The sequence below is a fragment of the Trichosurus vulpecula genome, chromosome 6 (genome assembly GCF_011100635.1).
Source record: "Trichosurus vulpecula isolate mTriVul1 chromosome 6, mTriVul1.pri, whole genome shotgun sequence".
Classification (NCBI taxonomy): domain Eukaryota; kingdom Metazoa; phylum Chordata; class Mammalia; order Diprotodontia; family Phalangeridae; genus Trichosurus; species Trichosurus vulpecula.
This window is the reverse complement of record NC_050578.1, coordinates 256,771,456-256,795,068: the sequence shown is the minus strand read 5'-3', so window position 1 is coordinate 256,795,068 and position 23,613 is coordinate 256,771,456. Positions and strand designations below refer to the sequence as shown.

Genomic DNA, 23,613 nt, shown 5'->3' with positions numbered 1-23,613 from the left:
ACTGTTAAGTGGAGATAATAATAATGTCTACTTCCTAGGGTTGATTTGAGGATCAAGCGAGATAATACTTGTAAGTTTAGCTGAGTGTGTGGAACATAGTAGGCACTTACTAAATGCTTGTTTCCTTCCCCTGCCTTCTCAGGAGCCCTTTGCACTCTAATAAATTATTGAGGACTGACCCCTCCCCTCTAAAGCTTTTGTTTATGGGTCTGCCTATCAATATTATTGTGAAAAGAGTTTTAATGTCATGGACCCCCCCCCGAAAAGGCCTTGGGGGCCCCCCGGGTCTCTGATCATACTTTGAGGACTGCTGGTCCAGAGGAGCTCTACATTTCCTTCCAGCTCTAAGTCTATGAGCCTAACATGCTATCTGTGAGACCATGGGCAATTCCCTTTCTGAGGTGGTACAGTGGATAGACTTGAGATTACGTAGTACTGAAATAAAATCCTGCCCCAGATACTTGCTAGCTGTGTGACTGGGGCTAAGTTACTTCACCTTTCTCTGCCTCTATGAGATGGTGTTAGACTTGATGATTTCTAAGATCCTTTGATCCTGGGACTCTTTTTACTTTTTACTTGTGGGGAAACTGAGATACAAGGTGAAGAAATTACTTACCCAGGGTTACAAAGCTAAGAAGCATCCCAGATCTTGATCCCAAGTTCAGCCATCTGGCCACTATACAGGGGACACAATCGCTGTCTGGCTTCAATCTTCCTTCTCTTCAGAATCTGCCAATTCTCCACCTTCATACCAGCTGAGTGTATGTGATGGCAGAAGGTGTGTGTGGGCTAGTTGATGGAGCCTGTGGCTCAAAGAATCTGCCTTTTACAGGGACCAGTGGACCAGAGTGCCTACCCAAATGGCCTCCTTTCAGGGCCCAGGACCCTGAGACTTTCAAAATCTCTGAGAGATATCACCTTACCATTGGTACCAGTGTGGCCTCGTGGGCTGATGATGTGGACTCAGGGGGGCCAGATCCATAGAAGTGAGAGTAGGAAGGGCCTTGGAGACCATTAATTCCCCCTCCCTCATTTTACAAAACAGATAGCTGAGGCCCACAGAAAAGCGACTCTTTCAAAGTCACAGCTGATACACAACAGAGCCCAGTTGAACCCAAGTTTCCTGACTTCCAACTCATGGATTTTTCCACTAAACCACACATACCAAGAGGACAAGAATCTCTCAGTCATTGCCCCCGAGTCTCACCATGCTCTCAGAATGCAGAATCAGAGGATGATAGAACCTCCGAGCTAGAAGGGACATCAGCAGCTGCCTAGTCCAACACCTGAGCAAGCATAAGCTTCCCAGCATCCATGACAAATGTATATTAAACCTCCTCTTGGAAATGTCCCTTGAGGGGCAGCCCTCGACCTCATGGGGCAGCCCCCCCTTCCCGAGGCAGCCCCTTCCCCTTTGCAATAGCTCTGATTGTTAGAAAGATATTGAGCCCCAGAGGGGAGCAGTCGCCCCTAAGTAGCAGAATTGAGATGAGAACCCTGCTCCCATGACTCCAAGACTTGAAATCTTTCCATGGCATCATACAACTTGCTCTGTGTTCTTGGGGCCCCTTTATAGCTGCAAGATGGAGATGCCAACACTTGTCTTTGGAGTCCCTAAATGAATGGCTCTCAGCATCAGCCACACTGGTGGAATCCCAAGCAAGGAGACAAAATGAATATCACCTTCTTCTTTTCCATCCCTTACTTCTCTCTCTCTTTCCTGTCTTTCTGCACTAGAGTATAAGCTCCTTGAAGGCAGGAACTGTGTTTCTTTTTATTAATTGTATCCCCAGCCCTTAGCATAGTGCCTGGCACATAGTAGGTGCTTCATAAATGATTTATTGGGTTTTCTCTATAGCTCACTTCAGGTCAGTTCTCTTACAGCTCTTGCCTCTCAAATATCATTGGCAAAGTGAAGCACTAACCACCCAGGGGTGATAATTATAGCAATAAACACTGAGTTGTAATTACTCTCACGTTAGCTTCCATAACCCTGAGCTAATTGAAATAGGCTCTGGCTGTTAGGTTATATATGAAAATCCATCGTGGTGTAATGAGGAATGCATTACATTTGGCATTAGGGGATCCAGGATTGAAGCTTTGCCCTTTGTGACCTTGGTCAAGTCCCTTCCCTACTCTGGGACTTAGCTTCCTCACGGGGAATATGAGACAATTGGACCAGATGATCCCAAGGTGTCTTCCAACTTTAAATATTATGAATTCCTATATTGGCCTTCATCTTAAAATTCCTGGGAGAAGTTTCTGATGGTATATCCAGAATCCTTTCACCTTCAGGGGCAGGACATCTACTCTTGCCCCCTGAGTAAAATTTGGGTGGGGTATGCAGTGTGGAATAGTGAGAAATTGGGAGCCTGAAGAGGTTGGTTTGAAGGCTGAGAGGCAAGTGGGACAGAGGGATGAGAACTGGTTCTGGGGTAGAGGACCCGGATCCAAATCCCATCTCAGATTCTCACTAGCTGGGTAACCTTGCACAGTCCTTGAACTTCCCTGAGGGTGTTGGAATAGATGGCTGTTGATCTGGGTGACTGTGAGCAAGTAACTGCCTTTCTCAGTCTTTGTTTCCCTAGCTGTTAAACAGAGGTTAAGACGACCTCTCAGGTCTCTTGCAGCTTTAAATCTATGAGTGCAGAGCCAAGGTTTATGTCTGAAAAAGCCTTTTTCAAAGAACAAGAAACAGATGAGAGGAATCCAGGCAGACAGTCAGCCAAGAGACGAGTCATCTCAATGGACTTGGAAGGACGTTGAAAACAAGCGAGAGGAGGCTGAGCGCTGGTTATTCCCAGCCCCCATGTGTACTTGGAGGGCTGCCTTCTCCCCATCCCCATTATCATCTCTTTCTCTCCTTTTGGTACAAAGGAAAATGGGCTGACTCAGGATTCAAATTCCACCTCAAATGCGTACTAATGTGTGACCTTGGGCAAGGGCTTAGCACAGTACCCGGCACACAGTAGGTGCTTCATAAATGGTTATTGAACTGAATTATTGAATCGAAGTCACGTTGCTTCCTGGGCCTCAGTTTCCACCTCGGTAAAATGTGGTAGATGGACTAGACTGCCTCCGAGGTCTCTTCCATCTCTCAATCTGTGACTTGATCCGATCGTCTCCAATTCTAACAGTGCTTAGTCTGAAACCCCTCACCTTCACTTAGCAGAATCCGATTTAAACTATAGTTGTAGCTTTCAGACCTGGGTTGGTTTTCCCTGCCTTAGGGAGTCTGGGGGTCTCCTGCTCCCGGGGTCTCAGCATATTCTTGCTGGACACCCAAAATGCTTAGCCTACTGTACTTCAGACTTCCTGAGCTCAAGCAATCTGCCGGTCTCAGCCTTTCTTAATAGCAGGAATTGCAAGCATATGCCAGCATGCCCAGCATTCATTCCAGTTTGAAATCTGTGATCCCTGAACGCAAACTACTTAAAATCCCACCAGGACACCCTCCATACAGTATTCTTAGGAATAGACGGAAGAAGGGGCAGGAATGTATGGGGTGAAAGGTTGGATTCCTGGGCCCAATCCCCACATTATTCATTTCTATATAAAAGGAGGCTGGATCAGGTTACTCCTCAGGTTTTTTCCAGCTCCCAGATTCTAGGATTCTGTGGTTCACTCTGTCCTCTGACTATTGGCTTAGCTGGGGCCCTGAGGAATTGCAGAGGGGCCGCCATGGCTCTCCTCTAGACCAGCTGGAGGGCACAAGTGTGCAGAAACTTACCAAGCCTATCTCTCTTACTCTCCCCTCCCCACTCATGCCCCATACTTTGCAGATGTCTCCGTCAAGGTGACCTTGAAGCATCAGGCCCTGAAACTCAAGAAGAAGCAGACAAAGCGGGCCAAGCACAAGCTGAACCCCGTGTGGAATGAGATGATCATGTTCGAGGTGCCCGATGACCTCCTGCGGGCCTCCAGCGTGGAGCTAGAGATGCTAGGCCAGGACGAGGCCGGCCAAAGCCATGTGCTAGGCCGCTGCAGCCTAGGCCTGCACTCATCCGGCACCCAGCGCAGCCACTGGGAAGAGATGCTCAAGAATCCCCGCCGGCAGATTGCCATGTGGCACCAACTCCAGATGTAGCCCCTTGAGGCCTCCACCATGATGCCAAGCTCCCCTCCTTGTCTCGCCTACCTTTGTCCATCCGTCTCCCCGACTTCTCCCCATTCCACTCTCAGTCAGGCCATGGGCTCAGGAGACCATGGAAGATGTTTGGGAAGGCTGAGGCCACATAGGATCCCTGTCACCTGAAAGTCAGGTCATCCCTCAACGAGCATTTATTAAGCATTCACTGTGTGCTAAAGAAGAGGCCTTTGATCTCTGATCACAGAGCAGAAATAGGACCTCGGTGGTCATGCTGTTGAGTACATACAGTGATTCCCTTCCTACTTGCCAAAAAGATGGGTGAGTTACAGCCCGTGTGCATGAGACAGCCCACACACAGATGGGCAGACAGGCCTTGGAAAAAAGGCAAAGGAAAGCTTGATCTAACAAACATTTCATTATTTTTGAAATGCCTGCTCTTGAACACCATGTTCCTTTTTATTGAGCAAATAAAAGAGTTTCCCTATTTTTTTAAGACTTAAAAAAAACCCTGAATGTCAATGGGGAAGGACTTTCAAGGTCCAATCTCCACCCCTACCCCCCCAAAAAAACCCAGGAATAAACTCTATAGCATACTTGAGACATAGTCATTCAAATTAATCAAGAAACATCTGTTAAACACAAGTCCACCCTCTGCTTGAATACATCCAGTGATGGTAGACCCAAATGCTGGGTTGGGAGTCAGAGGGCCTGGGTTCAAATCTTGACACTGCTTCTTAGTACCTGTGTGGCCTTGGGCAAGAGAGGTGAAGATCTCTCAACTCTTCTGTAAAATGAGATGGGTTAATTAGATAATCTCTTCCTTCCATCTCCAAATCTAATGATCCTAATGAGGTAACCAACTGCTTTGTTTTTAAATGAGTTTTATTGATTCATTTTGTTTTTAAATCAGAGTTTTGGAAAAACCTCTCTCCCCTTTCCATCTTTGAATCCTATGCCCCTGTGAAAGAAAAATGATCTGGATTCCACTTCTGACCCCATCTTACTTTCCATGTAACTACAGGCAAGTCACAACATGCCTCTGGGTCTCAGCTTTCTCATCTGCAAAATGGAGACACTAAGGCTCCTACCTACATTACAGGGTGAGGAAACCCCTTTGTAAGGGGTAAAATGCCACAGAAATGTTAGCTACCATTATTAAGTTAATTATACAGTCCTCAAATCAAGCTTTCCTCTGCATTTTGGTGATGCACAGAAGGGTCCACTCATGGGCAGCTGCATGAGGCTTAGTGACACAAACACCGAAAACGTCTGAGCTGAACCAGTTTCTTGGTTCACATTTATAAGGAGAGCAGCCTCTGGCAAATGTGACCCTCAGCTTGTTGGCCAAAATGTCAGGCAGCAGCTGTGGTGCAGTGGGAAGATCCTGGCTTTGGAGCCAGAGGACACAGGTTCAGAACCTGCCTCCGACGTTTACTGCCTATGTGACTTCAGGCCTCAGTTTCCCCATTGTAAAAATAAAGGGGTTGTCTGATGTCCTTCCCCTGCTCTAGATCTGGGAATCTTCTTCTCTAGTACGAGAATCTCCAAAGAGTAGGCCACACGAATAGAACATGCATTGTAAGATGATACCGTTGAGTGGACAGAACAGGGTGCTGTGAGTCCAGGGACACCTGAGTTCTGTGTGTTCCCTGCCTTTGATTCACTGAGGAGCACTAGGCAACTCTCTCAGTGTTTAATTATCTTGGTTTGGCCATATCTAAAACTGGCTGAAAGATACTTGATCAGGGTGGAAGTTGCAGGCAGGAGATATGCCCAGACAGTCTTGGGGGCATCCCGGGAAATTTTTTTTTCATGAGGAATCCCCATTGGGCTTTTAATGAGGTATCCCCCAATATTGGCTGGGCTCACTGTCTTTCCCTTCTGGTTTTCTAGGAGGATGCATCAGAAAAGCTGTAGAAGTGTGCACAGCTATGGTTTCTAGATCGGAGAGGTTGAACTCAGGTATACAGAAGTATCTGGACTTTGGAGTCCTATTGATCAAACACGTATCTTTCAGTGTTCTAACAGACTAAAAAGTACATCCCTTGCTCCAATGGGAAAAAGATAGAACCCATAGAATATTTGTACTCCAAGGGACTTGACAAAGTTTAACATCAGGGCTGGAAAGGACCTTATAATCTGGAACATAAGAGTGCTGGAGCCAGATGGGACCTTAGAATGTAGAATACAGAATGTCACAGCTAGAACACAGAATGTATAACATATAATGTTAAAGCAAAAAGAACCATTAGAACATAGGTTGTCAGAATTGGTAGGGACACTTTAGAACGTAGAATGTCAGAGTTGGGAAGGGCCATAGAACATAGAAGGTCAGATCTGGGAAGGACCTTAGAACATAGAGTGTCATAGCTGGGAAGGACCTTAGGACATAGAAGGTCAGACCTGTGAAGGATCTTAGAATATAAGTTGTCAGAGGTAGTAGAGCCCTTAGAACATAGAATGTCAGAGCTGGGAAGTACCTTTCAACATAGAAAGTAAGACCTGGGAAGGACTTTAGAACATAGAATGTCAGAGTTAAAGGAGTCTTAGAACATAGAATACTGGAACTAAAGGGACTTTGGAGATAATTTACACTATCCTTTATTGAATATATAGAGAAACTGAGGCCCCAAGATGGGGAGACACTTGCCTGAGCTTACAAAGAGAGTGAGTACCAGAATCAGGACTTGAAACCACATCCCCTGATTCCTGGTCCCTTGTTCTCTCCTGTGTGCCACGTGGTAGACAGATCAGGATAGCACATCACCCCATCTCTAGATCACCCTTGTCATCTCCCATTAGAATTCTACTGGTGGAACTTGGAACCTTTGTTCCCTGCTGCAGAGGCTTCTTGGGAGCTCTCCGTTTGTCTTCTGGAATGGGAACTTGATGTGCCTGGTAAACTAGAAGGTTGGCACTGGAGAGAGAGAGCGAGCCAAAGAGCTGGAGATAAGGAGGAGGAAAGACAGCCTCCGAGCAGTGGCCTGGGAACATTCTCTTGGTCCATAAGATTGCGGCATGAGAGCGGCCAGACCCTGTGTCTGGATTCCTTTTTGCTCCTTTAATCCCAGACTTGCTCATTATTCTAAAAGCACAGGGTTCATGGCTTCTCGTCTCTGCCTCACAGGCATTCTCCCTTTCCCTCCTGTTAACATGGCAGGGTGAAGCTCTGGAGGCAGCAGTGTGTGTGGCAGCTCAGTCACACAGCAGGCCACTTTGTGGTCCCAGTCTTGAGAGCAGCCTGACTAGACCTTGTTCCTTGTGGCCTGGCTTGATGAATACCACCCAGCAGGCCAGCCTGCATCCTAACTGTGCTCTGGTCCCTCTCCATTGGATCTATTGTGGGCAGTGTTCCAGAGGAGTGCCCGGGTGGTGTGATTTCAAGGGTCCCGAGAAGCCTCAGTTGACACTGAAAAGGCTTCCTCCTTCTGGCTTGCATCTGCCTGAAGCTGAAGTTAGGGCTTTATGAATATAACTTAAGGCTTTATCACCTTGTTGAAATATGAAATATAGATACAAAAGGAGGGGGTTGGACAAGATGGCCTCTGTGGTCCTTTCCAGCTCAAGAACTATAATCCTGTGATCTTTCCTGTCTTTTTAGGCTAATTTTATGTGTCTATGGTCCTATGATCTCCCTGGGAGAGCTGACCCACAATTAGTTCTTTATAGTTCAATGTAGTTGAATTTTTCAGATCTCTTAAAGGGAAGAAGTTCAGAGGAAAGTAGAAAAGATCAGGAGGCTGCTGGCTCCCTATAGGGCCTATAGGGCAGAGAGGTATGGGGAAAGAGTGACAGAAAGAGGAGAAAGAGGAGGAGACTGAGGACACCCAAGACCAGTCTGTCCAAAACTCACTCTTTGTCTGCAGGTGCTTGTAGGGGGTGTCCCACATCTGGCTGCTCCTTCATCCGTCAGAAGGGGATTGCTACTCAAATTGAGTCTGGAAAGGACCCAGCTAAAGATGAAGGGGAAGAGAGGATATCATAGAAACCAGGAGACCCACAGAATTAAGTAAGGGCAGCCCCATTGCCAAGTACAACTGTAGATATGGCCAAGGTTGAATTAAGCAGTAGGCTTCTGATAAATAATTCTATTCATTACCTACCAGTCAGTCAACAAGCATTAATTACACCCTTACTACATGCCTGACACTGAGCTAAGTTCTGGGGATATAAAAAAGGCAAAAAACATACCTTGCCCTCAGGGAGCTTCCATTCTAATGGGGGTGATCATATATAAATAAGTAAGTATACTCAAAAGATATGCAGAACATGGAAGGTAATCTGAGAGTAGAAGGCACTAGTAGCTTGGTGGGGGTGGGGGAGAGACTAGGAAAGTCCTACAGAAAGTGGTATTTGAGCTGACTGAGTCTTGAAGGAAGTCAGATGGCTAAGAAGTGGAGGTGATGAGGGAGGGCCTCTGGACACAGGAGATATGCGCTTCCAGAGCTCAGAGATAGGATAAAAAGGACAGCAAGGAGGCCAGTGTCACAGGGTAGATATAAGGGAATGAAGTATATGAAGATCAGAAAGGAAGGAAGAGCCAAGTTAGGGAGCTTTAGATGCTAAAGTGAGGAGTCTGTATTGAATTCTGGGCATCACAGGGAGACTGACAGAGTAGAGGGGTGACATGGTCAAACCTAGGCTTTAGAAAAATCATCTTGGCAGCTGAGTGGAGGATGGATGGATTGGAGTGGGGAGGGTCAAAGCAGAGAGGAAAATTAGAAGGGTATTTCAGTAGTCCAGGTGAGAGTCAATGAAGACCTGACTTTGGGTGAGGGGAGAGAAGTGCATGCACAGACATAAATATATACATACATATGTGTATGTATATATGTATGTATAATATGCAATATGTTATATATTATAGATATGTGTATATGAGGGGGGGGAAGAGGGGAGAGAGAGAGAGAGAAAGAGAAAGAGAGGAGAGAGAGAGAGAAATATGCCAGTAGAAACAAGAAGATGTGTCAATGGATTGCATATTTGGGGATGAGGGAGAATGAGGAGCTGAGGAGGACCCCCAGGTTGTGATTCTGGGTGATCAACAGTAACAGGAAAGTTGGGAAGAGGGGAGGGTGTACAAAGGGAAGTGATGAGCTCTGTTTTGAACATGTTGAGTTTGAGGTGCCTACAGGACATCCATTTTGATATGACCAAAAGGCAGCTGGTGATACAGGATGGTAACTTAGGAGAGAGACTGGGGTGGGATATGTAGATTTTGGAATCATCTGTTTGGAGATCATAATCGAATCCATGGAAGTTGATGAGTTTATCAAGTAAGATAAGATCAGAGGACCCCGGATAGAACCTTTGGGCAGGCACAGCCATGATCGATGTGTGTGTGTGACATGAATGAAGAACCAGTAAATGAGACAGAAAAAGAGCAGTCGGATATGGAAAAGAAGAACCAGGAGACAACAGTGTCCCAAAAACCTAGTGAGGAGAGAATAGACAATGTGTTCAATAGTCTCAGATGCCACAGAGAGATCATGAAGGATGAGGATGGAGAATAGTCTATTAGACTTAACAATTAAGATCACTGGTACCTGTGGTTTTCTTGGCACCTCTCCAGTGTGGCTCCTAGGATTTATTACCCAAAGGGACCTTAGGGATGACCTAAACCAGACCCTTTATCTAATAGATGGATATTTTGAGGGTCAGTCTTGCTGTCCTGTGTCCTGGTCAGGTTATACCTGTAGTGTAGGTGCCAAATTGTAGGATGGAGGTTGTTAATTTGGAGAGTGTCTAGAGGAGAGCTTCTAGGATGATGAAAAGACTGGAAAACTTATTATTCAAGGATCATTTGAAGGAACTGGGGATGCTTTGCCTAGAGAAAAGAAGATTCAGAGCAGGGCATGTCCTTCAATAGCCAAAAGAATGAATCTTTAATGAAGGAGGTGCAAGTGGTAGAATTCTATTGTGGGGCAGTAAATTGCTGGTTAAACTCTATCATGAGTTTTGTATTCAGTTTTGTTTTAAAGGGAAATTAATACTTCATTATATCAGGAGAAAAGCAATGAGGACAGTGGAAAACCTGTGGTAGAAGTAATTGTTGAAGGAATTAGAGATACATGGTCTGGAGAAGAGAAGTTTTGGTGGGAGTGGGAAGGATTGACAGCCATTTGTGGTTGGAAGCCACATCTGTGTGACATTGTGCAGCTTACTTAATTTCTCTGGGCCTCAAGTTCCCTCATCTAGAAAAGGAGAGGATCAGATTAAATGATCTTTAAGGCTCCCTCTCATCCTAGGTTCTATCACTCTACAACATAAAGTCAGTGAGGAAGAAAGACCACAAATTCCACCTGCCTGGCCTAAGACGGATGGCATTGATCCTTATCCCCAAAGCTAGAACTCTAAGAATAGAATGCCAGGGCTGGAGGGGACCTTAAAACAATGATAAGGGCAGAAGGAATCTTAGAATAAAGGGACTCTGAATGTTAAAGTAAACAGCATCTTTTCAAAATACCAAACCGAATGCCAGTGCTGAAAGGATCCTTTAGCAATTGAATATCTGAGATGGAAGGGAGCTTAGAACATTGAATGTCAGAGTTGGAAGAGACTTTACAATGTAAATCATCAGAGCTGGGAGGGACCTGAAAACGTAGAACATGGGATGTGAAAACCAAGAGGGGCTGTAGAACACAGGAAAAAGAATGCTAGATCTCAAAGGACCCTAAACATACAATATTAGAAATGAAGGAGGAACTTGAGACATAGAACATGGAATGTCAAAACCAAGAGAGACTTTGGAACTCAGAAAATAGAATGTCAGTTATGGAAGGGATCCCAAAAATAGAATATTAGAAATAGAGGAGGAGCTTAGAACATACAACATGGAATGTAAAGACCAAAAGGGACTTTAGGACACAGAAAAAAGAATGCCAGATCTCAAAGGACCTAGGAGGAGGAGCTTAGGACATAGAACTTAGGATGTCAAAACTGGAAGGGACTTTAGAACACAGAAAAAAAGAATGCCAGATATGGAAGGGGCCCTAAAAATAGAATATTAGAAAGGAATGAGGAGTTTAATAAGATAAAATGTCAGTGGTAGGAAGGACCTTAGAACATGGAATGTCAGAGCAGAATGAGACCTTAAACCATTGTATGTTAATACTGGAATGGACCTTAGAATGTAGCCCATGGAATGTCAGAACTTAACATTCTAAGTAACTTGATGGGCATCCATATCTTTAGATCATGAGATGTGGATAAACATTGTGGGACTTATTTCAGAATGTCTTCTGACTTCAATTCTATTCAGTGAATATTTACTAATCAGTCAACCAGAATTTATTGAGTACCAATTATGTGCTGGACACTGGGCTAAGGGCCAAAGGCAAAAGAAAAAGAAAAAAAGAAAGGCAAAAATTAGTCCCTGCCCTCAAGGAGCATGTATTCTAATGGGTGAGACACCATATAAGTGACTAGGTACATACAAGATATAGGCAGAATTGATGGAAGGCAATGTCAGAGAGAAGGCAGTACAGCTGAGGGGCTTGAGAAAGGCTTCTTGCACAAGGAAGGATTTGAGCCGAGTCTTGAATGAAGCCAGGGAAGCTAGGAGGTAGAGAGGAGAAAGAGCATTTTAGGCATGGAGGACAGCCAATGTAAAGACATGCTCAAAGCAGGGCAGGGTGCCATAGTGCATAAAATGTAGAGTCTGGAGGCAGGAAGACTCATCTTCATGAGTTCAAATCTGGCCTCAGACACTTACTGGCTGTGTGACCCTGGGCAAATCATTTAACTCTGTTTACCTCAGTTTCCCCATGTGTAAAATGAGCTGGAGAAGGAAATTGCAAACTATTCCAGTTTCTTTACCCAGAAAACCCCAAATGGGGTCATGAAGAGTTGGATATGGCTGAAATGACTGAACAACAACATGTGCTAAGACCTGTTCTAGGCACTGAAAAATAGAGGCTAAGTGGCCCTCTTAATATTCAACTTTAGATATTAATATGTACCAAGTCCCCTTCATTCATAGGTGTGTTGAGCAACAGTTCAGTAACTCAAAGCAAAGACCTGGAGTATATATCGTTACCATGTAAGTGGTTTTGGGTACCCGGTTTAACTAACCTAGCTGTGGGTACTGATGTAACTTAAAGATACTGCATACTTCCAGATCAAGACTGGAATTAGGTTTATAGACATAATAACTTTTAGGTAAGTTTTCTAGGTAATACGAGTAGGTTCATGGGATCTTAAAATAGGAATAGAATGTGATCTCACCCCATGAAGTAATCCCCTCTATGATACTCTTGACAGGGGTCACACAGTCTATGCTTGCATACTTCCAGAGATAAGGAGCTCATTACCACATAAAGAAGCCCATTCTATTGTTGGACAAGTCTAGTTGGACAAATTGTGAAACCCAAAACTAGTTGGACAAGTTTTTTTTCTGGCTACTGAACCAAAGTCTGTCTCCCTGAAATTCCTCCTCATTGCTGCTGGTTCTGCTCTCTCCAGTCATACTCTTTTACATGATAGGACTTCAGAATTGGAAGATATTAACCCCATCTCTTATCCTTCTCCATCTTCTCTCCTCCAAACTCAACATCTCCCGTTCCTTCAATCATAATTTCTCACGTTTATATAGCTCTTTAAGCTTTGCTAGTGAGGAGGCAATTAGTGAAAATATTATGATCTTGATATTACAGATGAGTAAGCCAAGGCTCAGAGAGCTTAAGCAGCTTACCCAAGGTTACATAGCTAGAAAACAGTAGAACCTAGACCTTATGCTTTGAAAGACAATGCTATTTTCACTAAACTAGTCTTTTCCCCACATGTTTTCTGCCATCCTGGTGTCCCCCTTTAGACATGCTTGTGTGTCAATGCCCCTTTTAAAATCTGATGCCCAGAACTAACCACAAACCCACAAAAGGGGCCTCACTAGCCTCTTGGGATGCTGAAATATCAAATCCACCACTTACTACTCCACTATTAGAGATACATTCCTTTGGGCTTGAAGTCTTTTCAATCTTTCAGGATCTCCATTCAAAATGTAAATTCCTTGTGATTGGTCACATCTTAACCCTTTATCAGGGAACATCTTAGTCAACCTTTACTAGCTTGGCATGGGGTGCTGGGGAAAGAACCTTCGCCCTGAATTCAGAGGACCTGGTTTCAAATCCTCTCTCTGAAGTTTATTACTTCTGTGACATGGGGAAGTCATTTAACACCATTGACCGGACCTGTTTCCTCCTTTGTAAAAAGAAGGGATTGGACTAGATGATGTCCTCTGATGGTCCTTTTAGATCCATGATCCTCTAAATAAGGACTGGCAGAGATGGGGCACAGGATGGGGGTGGGAGGAGATGGGGTGTTAGGAGGGAAGAATCGGGTCTCGATGGGACAAAGGGAGGACCTAGTGTGGTATACTAGTCTTAGAGTTTGGAGATTGGGCAGACTATTGAATCACATTTAACAAGATGACACTTAATAGGCATAAATGTAAAGTTTTACACTTGGGTTTAAAAAAACAACAACTTCACACATACAAGATGGAGGAATCATGGCTAGAAAGTAGTCCATCTGATGAAGATCTGTGAGTCTTAATAGCCAGCTAGTTTAATAAGTCAACAGTATAATTTGGCAGCCAAGAAAGTTGCAATGTCAGGCCACATTGAGAGGCCTAGAATCCAGGATTAACAAGGTGCAAGTTGAGATTCTCTGGTCTAATCACAACACATCTGGAATATTGTGTTCAGTTCTAGGTATACATTTTAGGAACTGTATTGATAACCTAGAAATAGCCAAGAGGAGGACAGACGGCATGGAGAAGGGTCTGGAGACTGATAATATCAGATGAGTTGAAGGAGCTGGAAATGTATAAGCTAAAGAAGATGCGGGAGCAGGATATGATCAATAATATGCTGGTAAATGTTTAACATCTGGTTCTCTGGAAAAGAAAAAGCAAACATAGCACACCTTTAAATTTCATCTGCATTATTAACATTTCCCCTCTCACTTTCTTAAGTCTAAACAATCAGTGAAATGATAAATCAAGTCTCGATTTATAGCATTTGTGATTTCTGAGGTGCATATGCTTACAAAGAAAATTTAACAGTTGGCTCTTGTGAGCTAGTATGAGCTGGCCCCAGCACATCCCTAGGTACAATAGTGGTTTTAAGTATTTGAAGAGCTTTTAACGGAACAGGAATTAAATGAGTCCTGCTTGGTCCTAGAGTGTAGAACTAAAGGCAATGGGTAGAATTTGCATTTAAATTTGGGCTAGTCGTCAGGAAAGACTTTCTAACAATTAACACTATCCCAAAGTAGAATGCACTATCTCTAGTAGGGGTGACATCCTCTTTACTGGCCATCTTCCAAGCAAGACTGGATGACCACTTGTTAGATGCATCATAATGGGGATTCTTGTTCACAGGTGTTGCTAGGGGATAGGGACTAGGTCTGTTATTTCATTGATACAGAGAACTGTCAGATGAGGAAACTCCTTTTGGGTATGAGTTGGTCCAAATGAACTCTGAAATGAAAATTCTGTGACTCTATGAAACCCAAGTCTCCTGACTCCAAACCTGAAGCTCTTTCCACTATGCCAGAAGTGTCAAACTCAAATAGAAAGGGATCCCTGCATGTGGCTTATTGGCTTAGAAAAGCACACACTAACATTATCTATGTTGTATTATATTTTTATTTATTTGTTAAACGTGTCCCAATTATATTTTAATCTAGTTGGGTTACACTCTCAAGGTTTGTGGGCAAAGCCAGCTTTTTACTATTTTATGTGCTCTTGTGCCATGAGAAGAGACTAGGAGATCTGATGTTCTTTTGAGTCCAGCTTATCTTTGCTACATTTTCAAGATCATTTTTAGGGTTCATATAAGAGGTTTGCTAAGATACTTGACCTAGACTCTTAAGGAAGTAATCTAATCTGCCAACCCTGACTCATTGATTATGACTTCTCATATCTTGATAAAAATACTTGCCAGCCCTGACTTGTTGGTTATGACTTCACATATCATTTTGGTAAAAATACTACCTTTCATATGTTAGGAATTGAGACATTGAAGGTGGAACAGCAGTGTGGCAGCTGGAATTTCTGACAGAAGCCATCACATTCAGGAACTATTCCTTAAATCATCATCTTCTTACCTGACAATGCCCTTGGGTATGTTGGGCCACAGGGACTTTAGTAGCTCTACCCTTTCCCTTCTACTGAAGGTCCTCTAAGCCTGGCTCTTAAATTATGCCCATTTTTGTTGCCCTCATTATTCTGAACTTGAGATGCTATAGACTTCTAATAATAATGGAGAGTGTTGGATGTGAAGCTGCAGGACCTGAGTTTGAATCCATTTGGAGTTGTCTAAGAGAAGGTAGATTGTGTCTTAGCTATTGGCCCCCAAGTCCAGTATTCATAATCTAGATCCAATTATAATTATCTTGGTTCCATTTACCAGAGCTAGATACAAATGCCTCTTGGTATAGTTGATAGAATGCTGGATTGAAAGTCAGAAAGACCTAGGTTCAAGTCCTACCTCAGATAATTACTAGCTGTGTAACTCTAGCCAAACCATCATAGGATCAAACAACCGACAAATAAATGTTAAGCCTCCATGATTTGCCAGGCACTGTTCTAGAAAGAGACAACTTCTACTCTCAAGAAGGTTGTCAGAGTGTCATCTAGCCCAACCCCTTCATTTTAGAGGTCAAGATACTGAAATAATGGTGAAATGACTTATCGAAGGTCACTCAGGGCCAAGCTGGCCCTGGGACTTCGGGCTCTCTCTTTCCACTCTGCCACTCTGCTTTCCAATGATGTAACGTCTCTGAACCTCAGTTTCCTCATCTTCAAAATGGAGAAAACAATAACACCCCTCTCAGAATTATTGAATGGATCAAATGAGATAATAGATTGCTTTGCAAACATAAAGCACATTGAAATACGAGCTGAGAAAAAGAATAGGACACTAGTCTTAGAGCCAAGAAGACCTAGGTTTAAAACCCCATCTGACTACATATTGGCTATATGGCCGTGGACAATTCACTTAACCTCTGAGTGTCTAAGGCAACTCACTAAAGCAAATCAATTGCAAAGAAGGTGCCCAACTGTGTTGGCAGAAGTTACTCACTTTGTGTGTGTGTATGTGGGCGGGGGGGGCGGGGCTGTTCCTAAACCAATAAAATCACAGATCTGGTAAAAATTTTAGCCTAAAAATTTTTTTTTCTCATTTTGATGTTTGGATATAAATGGTTCTGGGTCAATATATTATTGTCCTTTCATTTTATATTTGGTCAACTCCTATGCTGGTGTTGATAAAGTGACTGATTTTGCAATTGAATCAAAGTGTTGGGATCGAGGCTCATCTGTAGATGAATTATTATTACCATTAAATCATCATCACTGTCACCATCATTATTAAAAGGCAGTTTGGTGTAGTAGAAATAAAGTTGGCTTTGGAGTCAGTTAACCTGGGTCCAAACCTTGGAGCTGACATTTATCAGCAAGCAGGGTAGGCATGGGCAAGTAGTCTCAACTCCAGATTCCTCCAAGCCCCTGGTATGTAAATCACTGACAAGTGCTTCCTACCTCATGGGGTTGTTGGTAAAGAAAACCCTTTGCAAACCTAAACACGTGATGTAAATGTGTTTTTGTTATGTTGATGTAATAAACAAGAGAGAACAATCCCACCATGACTGTCCCAAACTGGAACTCTATCCCAGTGAATTTCCGTCTGATTATTCCCAGTTGCCCACATGTGAGAAGATCCTTTGTTGTGTCATCTGACCATGTATATATTGAACTTGTTTGTGGTGGCCCCCAAATTCAAGGTAAATGGCCACATGTAAAGTGAGCACATGACTGTGGGATACACCTATGTGCATTTCACCACGGAGGAGTTTCTAAAGAATTGAATGAAGGACATGCATCAGAGATGAGACAATAAGAGATACCAGCTCAGGCAGGGACATGGTTACCACTAGAAGGCAAACGAAAATATCTGCTCCCTCCAGAGCTCAACCTGAGGGCCAGGAGTATCCATGTACTTAGACCATTATGTCACTGAATCCAAATGGATCAACCACCATTTGCTGGGTACCTACTATGGATGCTGTATGCAGATGTATGTCTAGCCCAAATGGGGTCCTAGATGTGAATTCTTCAGTAAACGGCCAGAGAGAATCCAAGGAAGTGTTTTTGCCAGGAACCTGATTGCTGCTGGACCTCATTGAGTACAGGGTGTGGGAGGTGAATGAAAAGACAAATGGCATTGCAGGAATAGATTGCTGATCAAGAGAGTCCTTTCCCTGGTGACCCTGTGTTCCTGTTTCCTGTTGTCTGTTCAGTGCTAAGTGTTTTGGTGTTTGTATTTCAACCATGATCTGAAGCACAAGAAAACAGCAGGGATTTCTGTTGTTATATGTCTGGTGTGATGGTGCCAGAGAACAGAAGAACCCTGTGGTAAATAAATAACCTTCAATTGGGAGAGCTGAGTGATAGTTTCTTTCTTGTCCAGGCTCTGATGGGGCTGTCTATGTTTGGAACCTGTTCAGTTCAGTACAATTCTATTCAACAAGTACTTTACAACTATTTTAATTAAATTTTATTTTGTTTTCAAATGAAGATCTGCCTTCTCTGCCTCCCACTTCCCCTCCCCACCCACCAGTGACAAAGCAAGAAAGACAAAACCCCTATTACAAACATGTACAGTCAAGTAAAAACAAATTCCTGCATTGGTCATGTCCAAAGAATAAGCTCAGTATGTATTCTGAGACCATCACCTCTCTATCTGGAAAGGAGTAGCACATTTCATCAGGAGTCCTCTGGAATCATGGTTGGCTATTGTGTCGATCAGGGTTCCTAAGCCTTTGAATAATGACGATATTGTACGGACAAACAAAATTGTTCACCAGTACAATATCGTCATTATTGTATAAATTTTTCTTCTGGTCCTGCTCACCTCACTCTGTATCAGTTCATAAAAGTTATTCCAGGTTTCTTAAAATGTCCCCTTCATCTCTTTCTATAGCACAAAAGTATTATATCACATACACATACCAAAACTTGCTCAGCCCTTCCCCCTTTAGTTTCTAATTTTTGCCATCACAAAAAGAGCTGCTAGAAATATTTTTGTACATCCAGGTCTTTTTCTTCTTTCTTTGATCTCTTTGGGATATAGGCCTAATTTGATATCTCTGAATCAATGGGTATATACAGTTTCATAGCTTTTGGGGCATGATTACATATTGCTTTCCAGAATGGCTGGACCAGTTTACAGCTTGACCAATAGTGTATTAATGTACCCAGTTTTAGTATTTGTCATTTTTGTGGGGTCAACTTTGCTGATCTGATGCATGTGAAGCCAACGCACATTTATTAACTGCCTACTGTGTGCAAGGTTAGAGGCATGGTAGATAGAATACTAGAGCTGGAGATGGAAAAAACCCAGATTATAATCCATCCTCTCACACTGACTGGTTGTTTACCATGGGCAAGTCACAGACTTTCTGAGCCCCTAATTGCTCTCTAAGATTTAGTTAACCTACTGTGATGTAGTTAATAAGAGAAAACATCTCGTCGTCATCCCCACACTTATTGCAGTGAAATATGAACCACTCAAGAGGATCCACTGGTTGTATGTACTAAGTTATGGCTGTTTGTGAGCTGTCCTAGTAGTCCCCACTGTTGAAATCCTAAAGCTTTGACTTATTGATGTATGCATAAGTAATCAAGCTACACATTTTTTCAAGTAAGGGGTGGGGGTGGGGGGGCAGACAACAACACAACCCCTGATTTTGAGAGGCTCATAGTCTATTTGGGAAGAGAGGAGGAAGAAAATGACATGTACTTGAGTTAGGTGCCCAAAGTCAGAAAGTTCATATAGAATTTGAGTGGTGGGGCGCAATGTGGTGCAGTAAAAGAATGTTGGAATTTGAGCCAAGGTCATAGGATTGTAAGGGACCTTAGAGATTACTTAGTGCAATCCTCTCATTTTATAGATGAAGAAATTGAATCCTAGGGCTGTGGTTTGCCTAAGGTCACACAGGTAGCCAGGATTCAAACTTGGGACTTGTGACTCCAAGTTCAGTCTTCTTTTCATTGAACCACACAGACCTAGGTTTGAATCCTGGTGCTTCTCCTTACTGACTTGTGTGACCTTGGGCCAATAACTTTTCATCTTTAGGGCTCTCAGTGTCTTTCTCTGTAAAACAAGTAGGTTCAACTAGACGATAATTAAAGTCTAACTCTGCATCCTTTGGTTCTGAGATCCCAAAAGATGTGTTACAAAGGTCTTGGCAAATAAAAAAAAGTCAGGAAGTGCATCATTTTCTTTCTTTGGACAAAGGGTTGGAGAAGCTGGGCTGATGTCCACATACCCAAGGGTGAGAAGGGAACTAATGGATTCCTGAATTCCATTGACTTTGGGCCAACTATCTTTGGCACTATCAAGGTGCCATCTGTGGTCAACTCCTTGGTCATGAGCCTCTCTGCACTGAGTCCTCCAGCATCCCCATCCCAACTTCTAGATTGGTCAGATCTTCTAGAGCTTTCTTTCTGGTGCACAGATTTCTAGGACTCATGGAAAACTCCACACCATTGGGGCATTCAAGGAGGACTTTACTGGTGGCACTTGTCCATTACCTATGTGCTAAAAACTTCCCTTCTATTAGAGCACTTAGTTCAGACTGCCCTCTCCCCAGGTCCCCAACTTTACACATGTCTAAGGTACTGCCCTCTGGCTGTCCCAATAGCTGTCCTTCCTCATGGACTAGATGACTTCTAACATCCCTTCTAGCATTCAATGTTCTATGATCTAATGAGCTTTCTAGCTCAGACGTTGTATGGTTTTTTTTGTGCTAATGCCCTTTCCAGCTCTTACATCCCTTTCTCTTTTCTTAGGTCCCTTCCAGACTGGCCATTCTAAATTCCAAGGGTCCATCTGGCTCGGACATTCATTGTCCCATGTTTCAATCTCCCTTCCAGCTTGGATATTCTTTGTTATGTGATGTGAGGTCCCTTCCAGCCCTGAAATTTTTTTTCTAGGTTCCTTCCAGATGTAATATTCTGTTTTAACTTCTAATGCCTCTTCTAACTTTAATATGCCATGCTCTGCTGTGCTTTCTAGTTTGAATATTATGTTTTTAAGTTTGAATGTATCTTTTAGCTATGGCATTCTATGCTCTAATGTCTCTGTCAGCTCAAACATTTATTTTTCTGGGGCCCTTCCAGGCCTTGGTACTCTGCCCCTGGTCATGTAGCTTGAGGACCCAGAAAAACCATTTCTCATTTAAGTGCCCAAGTGGTATTTTCCACCAAACCTTTTCTATATCTATAGAGCCACCCTTCCTCCCCACCCCTCCCCAGAGGCAGGATAGCAAACCATCAGCTCCCATCTTCCTCCCAGGGCAGACACCTGGCAAGGAGAGAGACACAGGATGTGGTAAGCAGCAACCTCAGGGTTCCAGCCATTTTCCTGATGGAAGTTCTGGATCACTTCCCCTACTCTCTCCTCCTTCACCCTGTGAAGGTGAGTCAGCCCAGATGGCCCTTTGGCATGAGTGCTTGCCTTAGCAGGTCCCTCTGGTTAAATGGAGGAGGCACCTACCTGTGAGAGGAATTGAGCAGAGTTAGCCCTTGGCTTTGAAAGGCAAGTGTTGCCATGGAAACCAGCCTAGAGTCAGCCTGTTTCCCAATGGAGAAATCTCACACTGAAGGAGGGCAAGACAGGCCCGTGGTTCTACCTACTTTCTAACCACTCCTCAGACACTTCATGTAGGTCCTTGTGTCTCCCCCTCATTCCCTCAGCCTCTCCTTGAGACAGCCCATTGTCAAGAGGCCAGTGACAGAGATTCCATTACAGCTAGAAAAAAACTGACCCAGTGGTTGGATAATGAGGGACCTGGTCATCAAGGGGAGAAATGACTCTACTCTCTCCTCCAATTACAAAGTGTAATAGTGATTTGAAAGCAAATTTGGGTCATGGAAGGAGGAGGGAGAGAAGAACTTCAGAGCCCTAAAATATGCTTCTGAAAAGTAGGTGGCTGAAATGGATTTGGTTCTAGCATCAACTGATGCATGATCATTAAGTAATCTTGAACCTGGCATATGGGCCGATGGAGCCCAGTCTCATGAAATGCTGCCTAATGGCTATCATTTTGCTAAAGGAGGCATCATGGCATAAACCAACAAAGGCCTCTGTCCCAGGTATAATGGGGAGCTGTAAGGGAGAGACACTGGTAGCAAGGAACAGCAAATATCTCTTCTGCTCTCACTCCAAAGAATTTTAAGCAGGTATAACCAAGTGGAGGAACATTGATGGCATCTGGTGTCAGGAGACATGGGTTTGAATCATAGCTCATATATTTACCAACTGTAGGACTCAGGGCAAGTCACTTAACAACTCTGAAAGGCAATTTCTTCACCTGTAGAATGAGTAGGTGATCTCTACGGTTCCTCCCAACTCTAACATTCTAAGTTCTAATAGGATCCCTTACAACTCTGATATCCTATGTTCTGTGTTCTAAGGGGCCTTTTAGCTCTGACATTCTATATAAAAAGATGCAAGCTGAGGGAGTAGAAAGAGAACTGGTCAGCAGCCTCAGGTTCAAATCCCAGCCTAACCATTTGACAAGTCACTTCCCCCAAAAATGAGGGAGTGGGTGTGGGGTCAGATCAGATGGTCTCTGAGGTTCCTCCCACCTCTAAATCTATAATCCTTTGGTCCTTGTTCTAAGTACCTCTCCAACTGACACCTTATGTTCTAAGTTCTGACATTCTGTAATCTAAGGTTCTGACATTTTATGCTTCATGTTCTAAGGTCCCTGCCAGCCTCAAACCTAGTGACTGTGACTGCTGTCTCTGCACACAATTCTCCCAAATCTAAGATGAGAGTTGAATCTGGTTTGGCTTTTATCATGGAATTGACATCCAATAGCTCCTCTCCTCTGGCCCCTGGCAGCTGCCAACTTCCCTTCCTGGAGAGAGAATTTGGGATTTAGTGGCATGAAGACGTCACACATTCCATCAGGTTTTCTGTTTCTACAGTTATTGTGATGATTGTCGTTGCTTCAGTCATCGCTATTGTAAGGAAGCTCCCTCCCTCAGCACAGACTGTAATCTGCTCAGCAATTTATATTCAGAGCTCCCTGAAGCTTTGAGGATTAAGCGACTCGTCCGCAGTCACACAGCTGTCAGAGGTAGGATTTGAACCTAGGTCTTCTTGACCTGGAGGCTGGCTTCTCTCCATTAAATCATGCTGCCTCTCCATATTCATATTACTTATAATATCTCATCAATCAAAAAGCGTTTATTTCATGCCAACTTTGTCGGGCACTGTGCCAACGCTAGGAAAACAAAGAAAGGCAAAAACAGTCCCTGCCCTCAAGGAGCTTACATCCTAAGGGAAGAAACAGCATGTGCAGGACCTTGGAGAGCAGCTGGTTCAGCGCCTCCCTCCACTTACCCCAATTTGGCAGCCATTCATTAATCCTCCTCGGCGTCTCTCAAATCTATCTCCTTCCCCCTGTGTGCCCCCTATGCGCAGGTTAGTACATGGCACGCGGTAGATGCTAAATAAATGTTTATTGATACTGGTTCTGACAAATCATGGAGAACAACGGGGCTGGGATTGGGAGATGGGGGTGGGGAGAAAGGCAAGGATTTGAGGCCGCCAAGTAGATTTAAATGATTTTATTAACAATCATCTTACATTACAAGGATAATATGACAAAGGGAAAGTCTCCGTGTACATACTATGATATACCAACATAGCTCTATTTGTATCCAGTGTTCTAGGGCCCCTCACACAGGTACTATAAAGCAGAGTCTGTCAAATAATAACATTGAGAGGATTTTTTTTTCTTTCGGAAAGGTGATATTAACATATTAATACATATGTAATAATAGACTTCTAGATGCTTCCCCCCTTTTTTATTTTAGCTTTTCTTGGTGATTGAAATGAACTGTTCAGCAGCAAAGGGAGAGAGAGAGAGGAGAACAGGGTGGGAAAACCCCCCAAACCAATCTCTTGGGTTTCCCAAAGGGACAAAAGTGAAGATCTGGAGTAGGGATAGAAGTGGGGAAACCTATGCCTTCACTTTTTTTTTCAGCATTGTCCCTCTAGGCCCCGCCCCCATCTTCTCTCACGGAGGATCTGGGATTGCCTCCATGCCCCGAGGAGCTGAGGTACAGTGCATAGGGATCCCTACCTACCCAGGGAATGCCCCATTTCCTGACAGTCCACTTGATTGGATTTCTATGGAAGGAGAGGCAGAGATCAAGCTAGGACTGTACATATCTCAAGCTGGGCACTGAGGGGCTTTTTGAAGCCTGTTTGGCAGTTGTGGCCCAGCAGAGACCATGATAGATTGGGTGGTGGGGAGCCCTGGTAGAGCTGGAACTTGGCACACCAGAGGCAAGATCCCAGGACCTTGGATTGCAGTAGAAGTGGGGATCTATTGGAAGATGAGGTACATCGGTACAATGGTGGAGAGGTGGGGACAGGGCCAGGGTCAGAGGAGGCTGCTTCATCTCTCTGAGTCTGTTTCTTCATCTGTAAAATGAACTG

General features: G+C 43.8%; 1 protein-coding gene across 1 annotated transcript in view; it reads left to right on the top strand.

The window, feature by feature from the left end:
• SYT13 (synaptotagmin 13) overlaps positions 1-4,493 on the top strand; it is a 47,943-nt gene extending 43,450 nt beyond the window's left edge. Inside the window, exon 6 of the mRNA XM_036764037.1 lies at positions 3,783-4,493. Within this exon, the coding sequence (XP_036619932.1) occupies positions 3,783-4,087 (305 nt within the window). The 3' untranslated portion in view covers positions 4,088-4,493. The remainder of the gene's footprint in view (positions 1-3,782) is intronic.
• Positions 4,494-23,613: the final 19,120 nt, after the last annotated feature.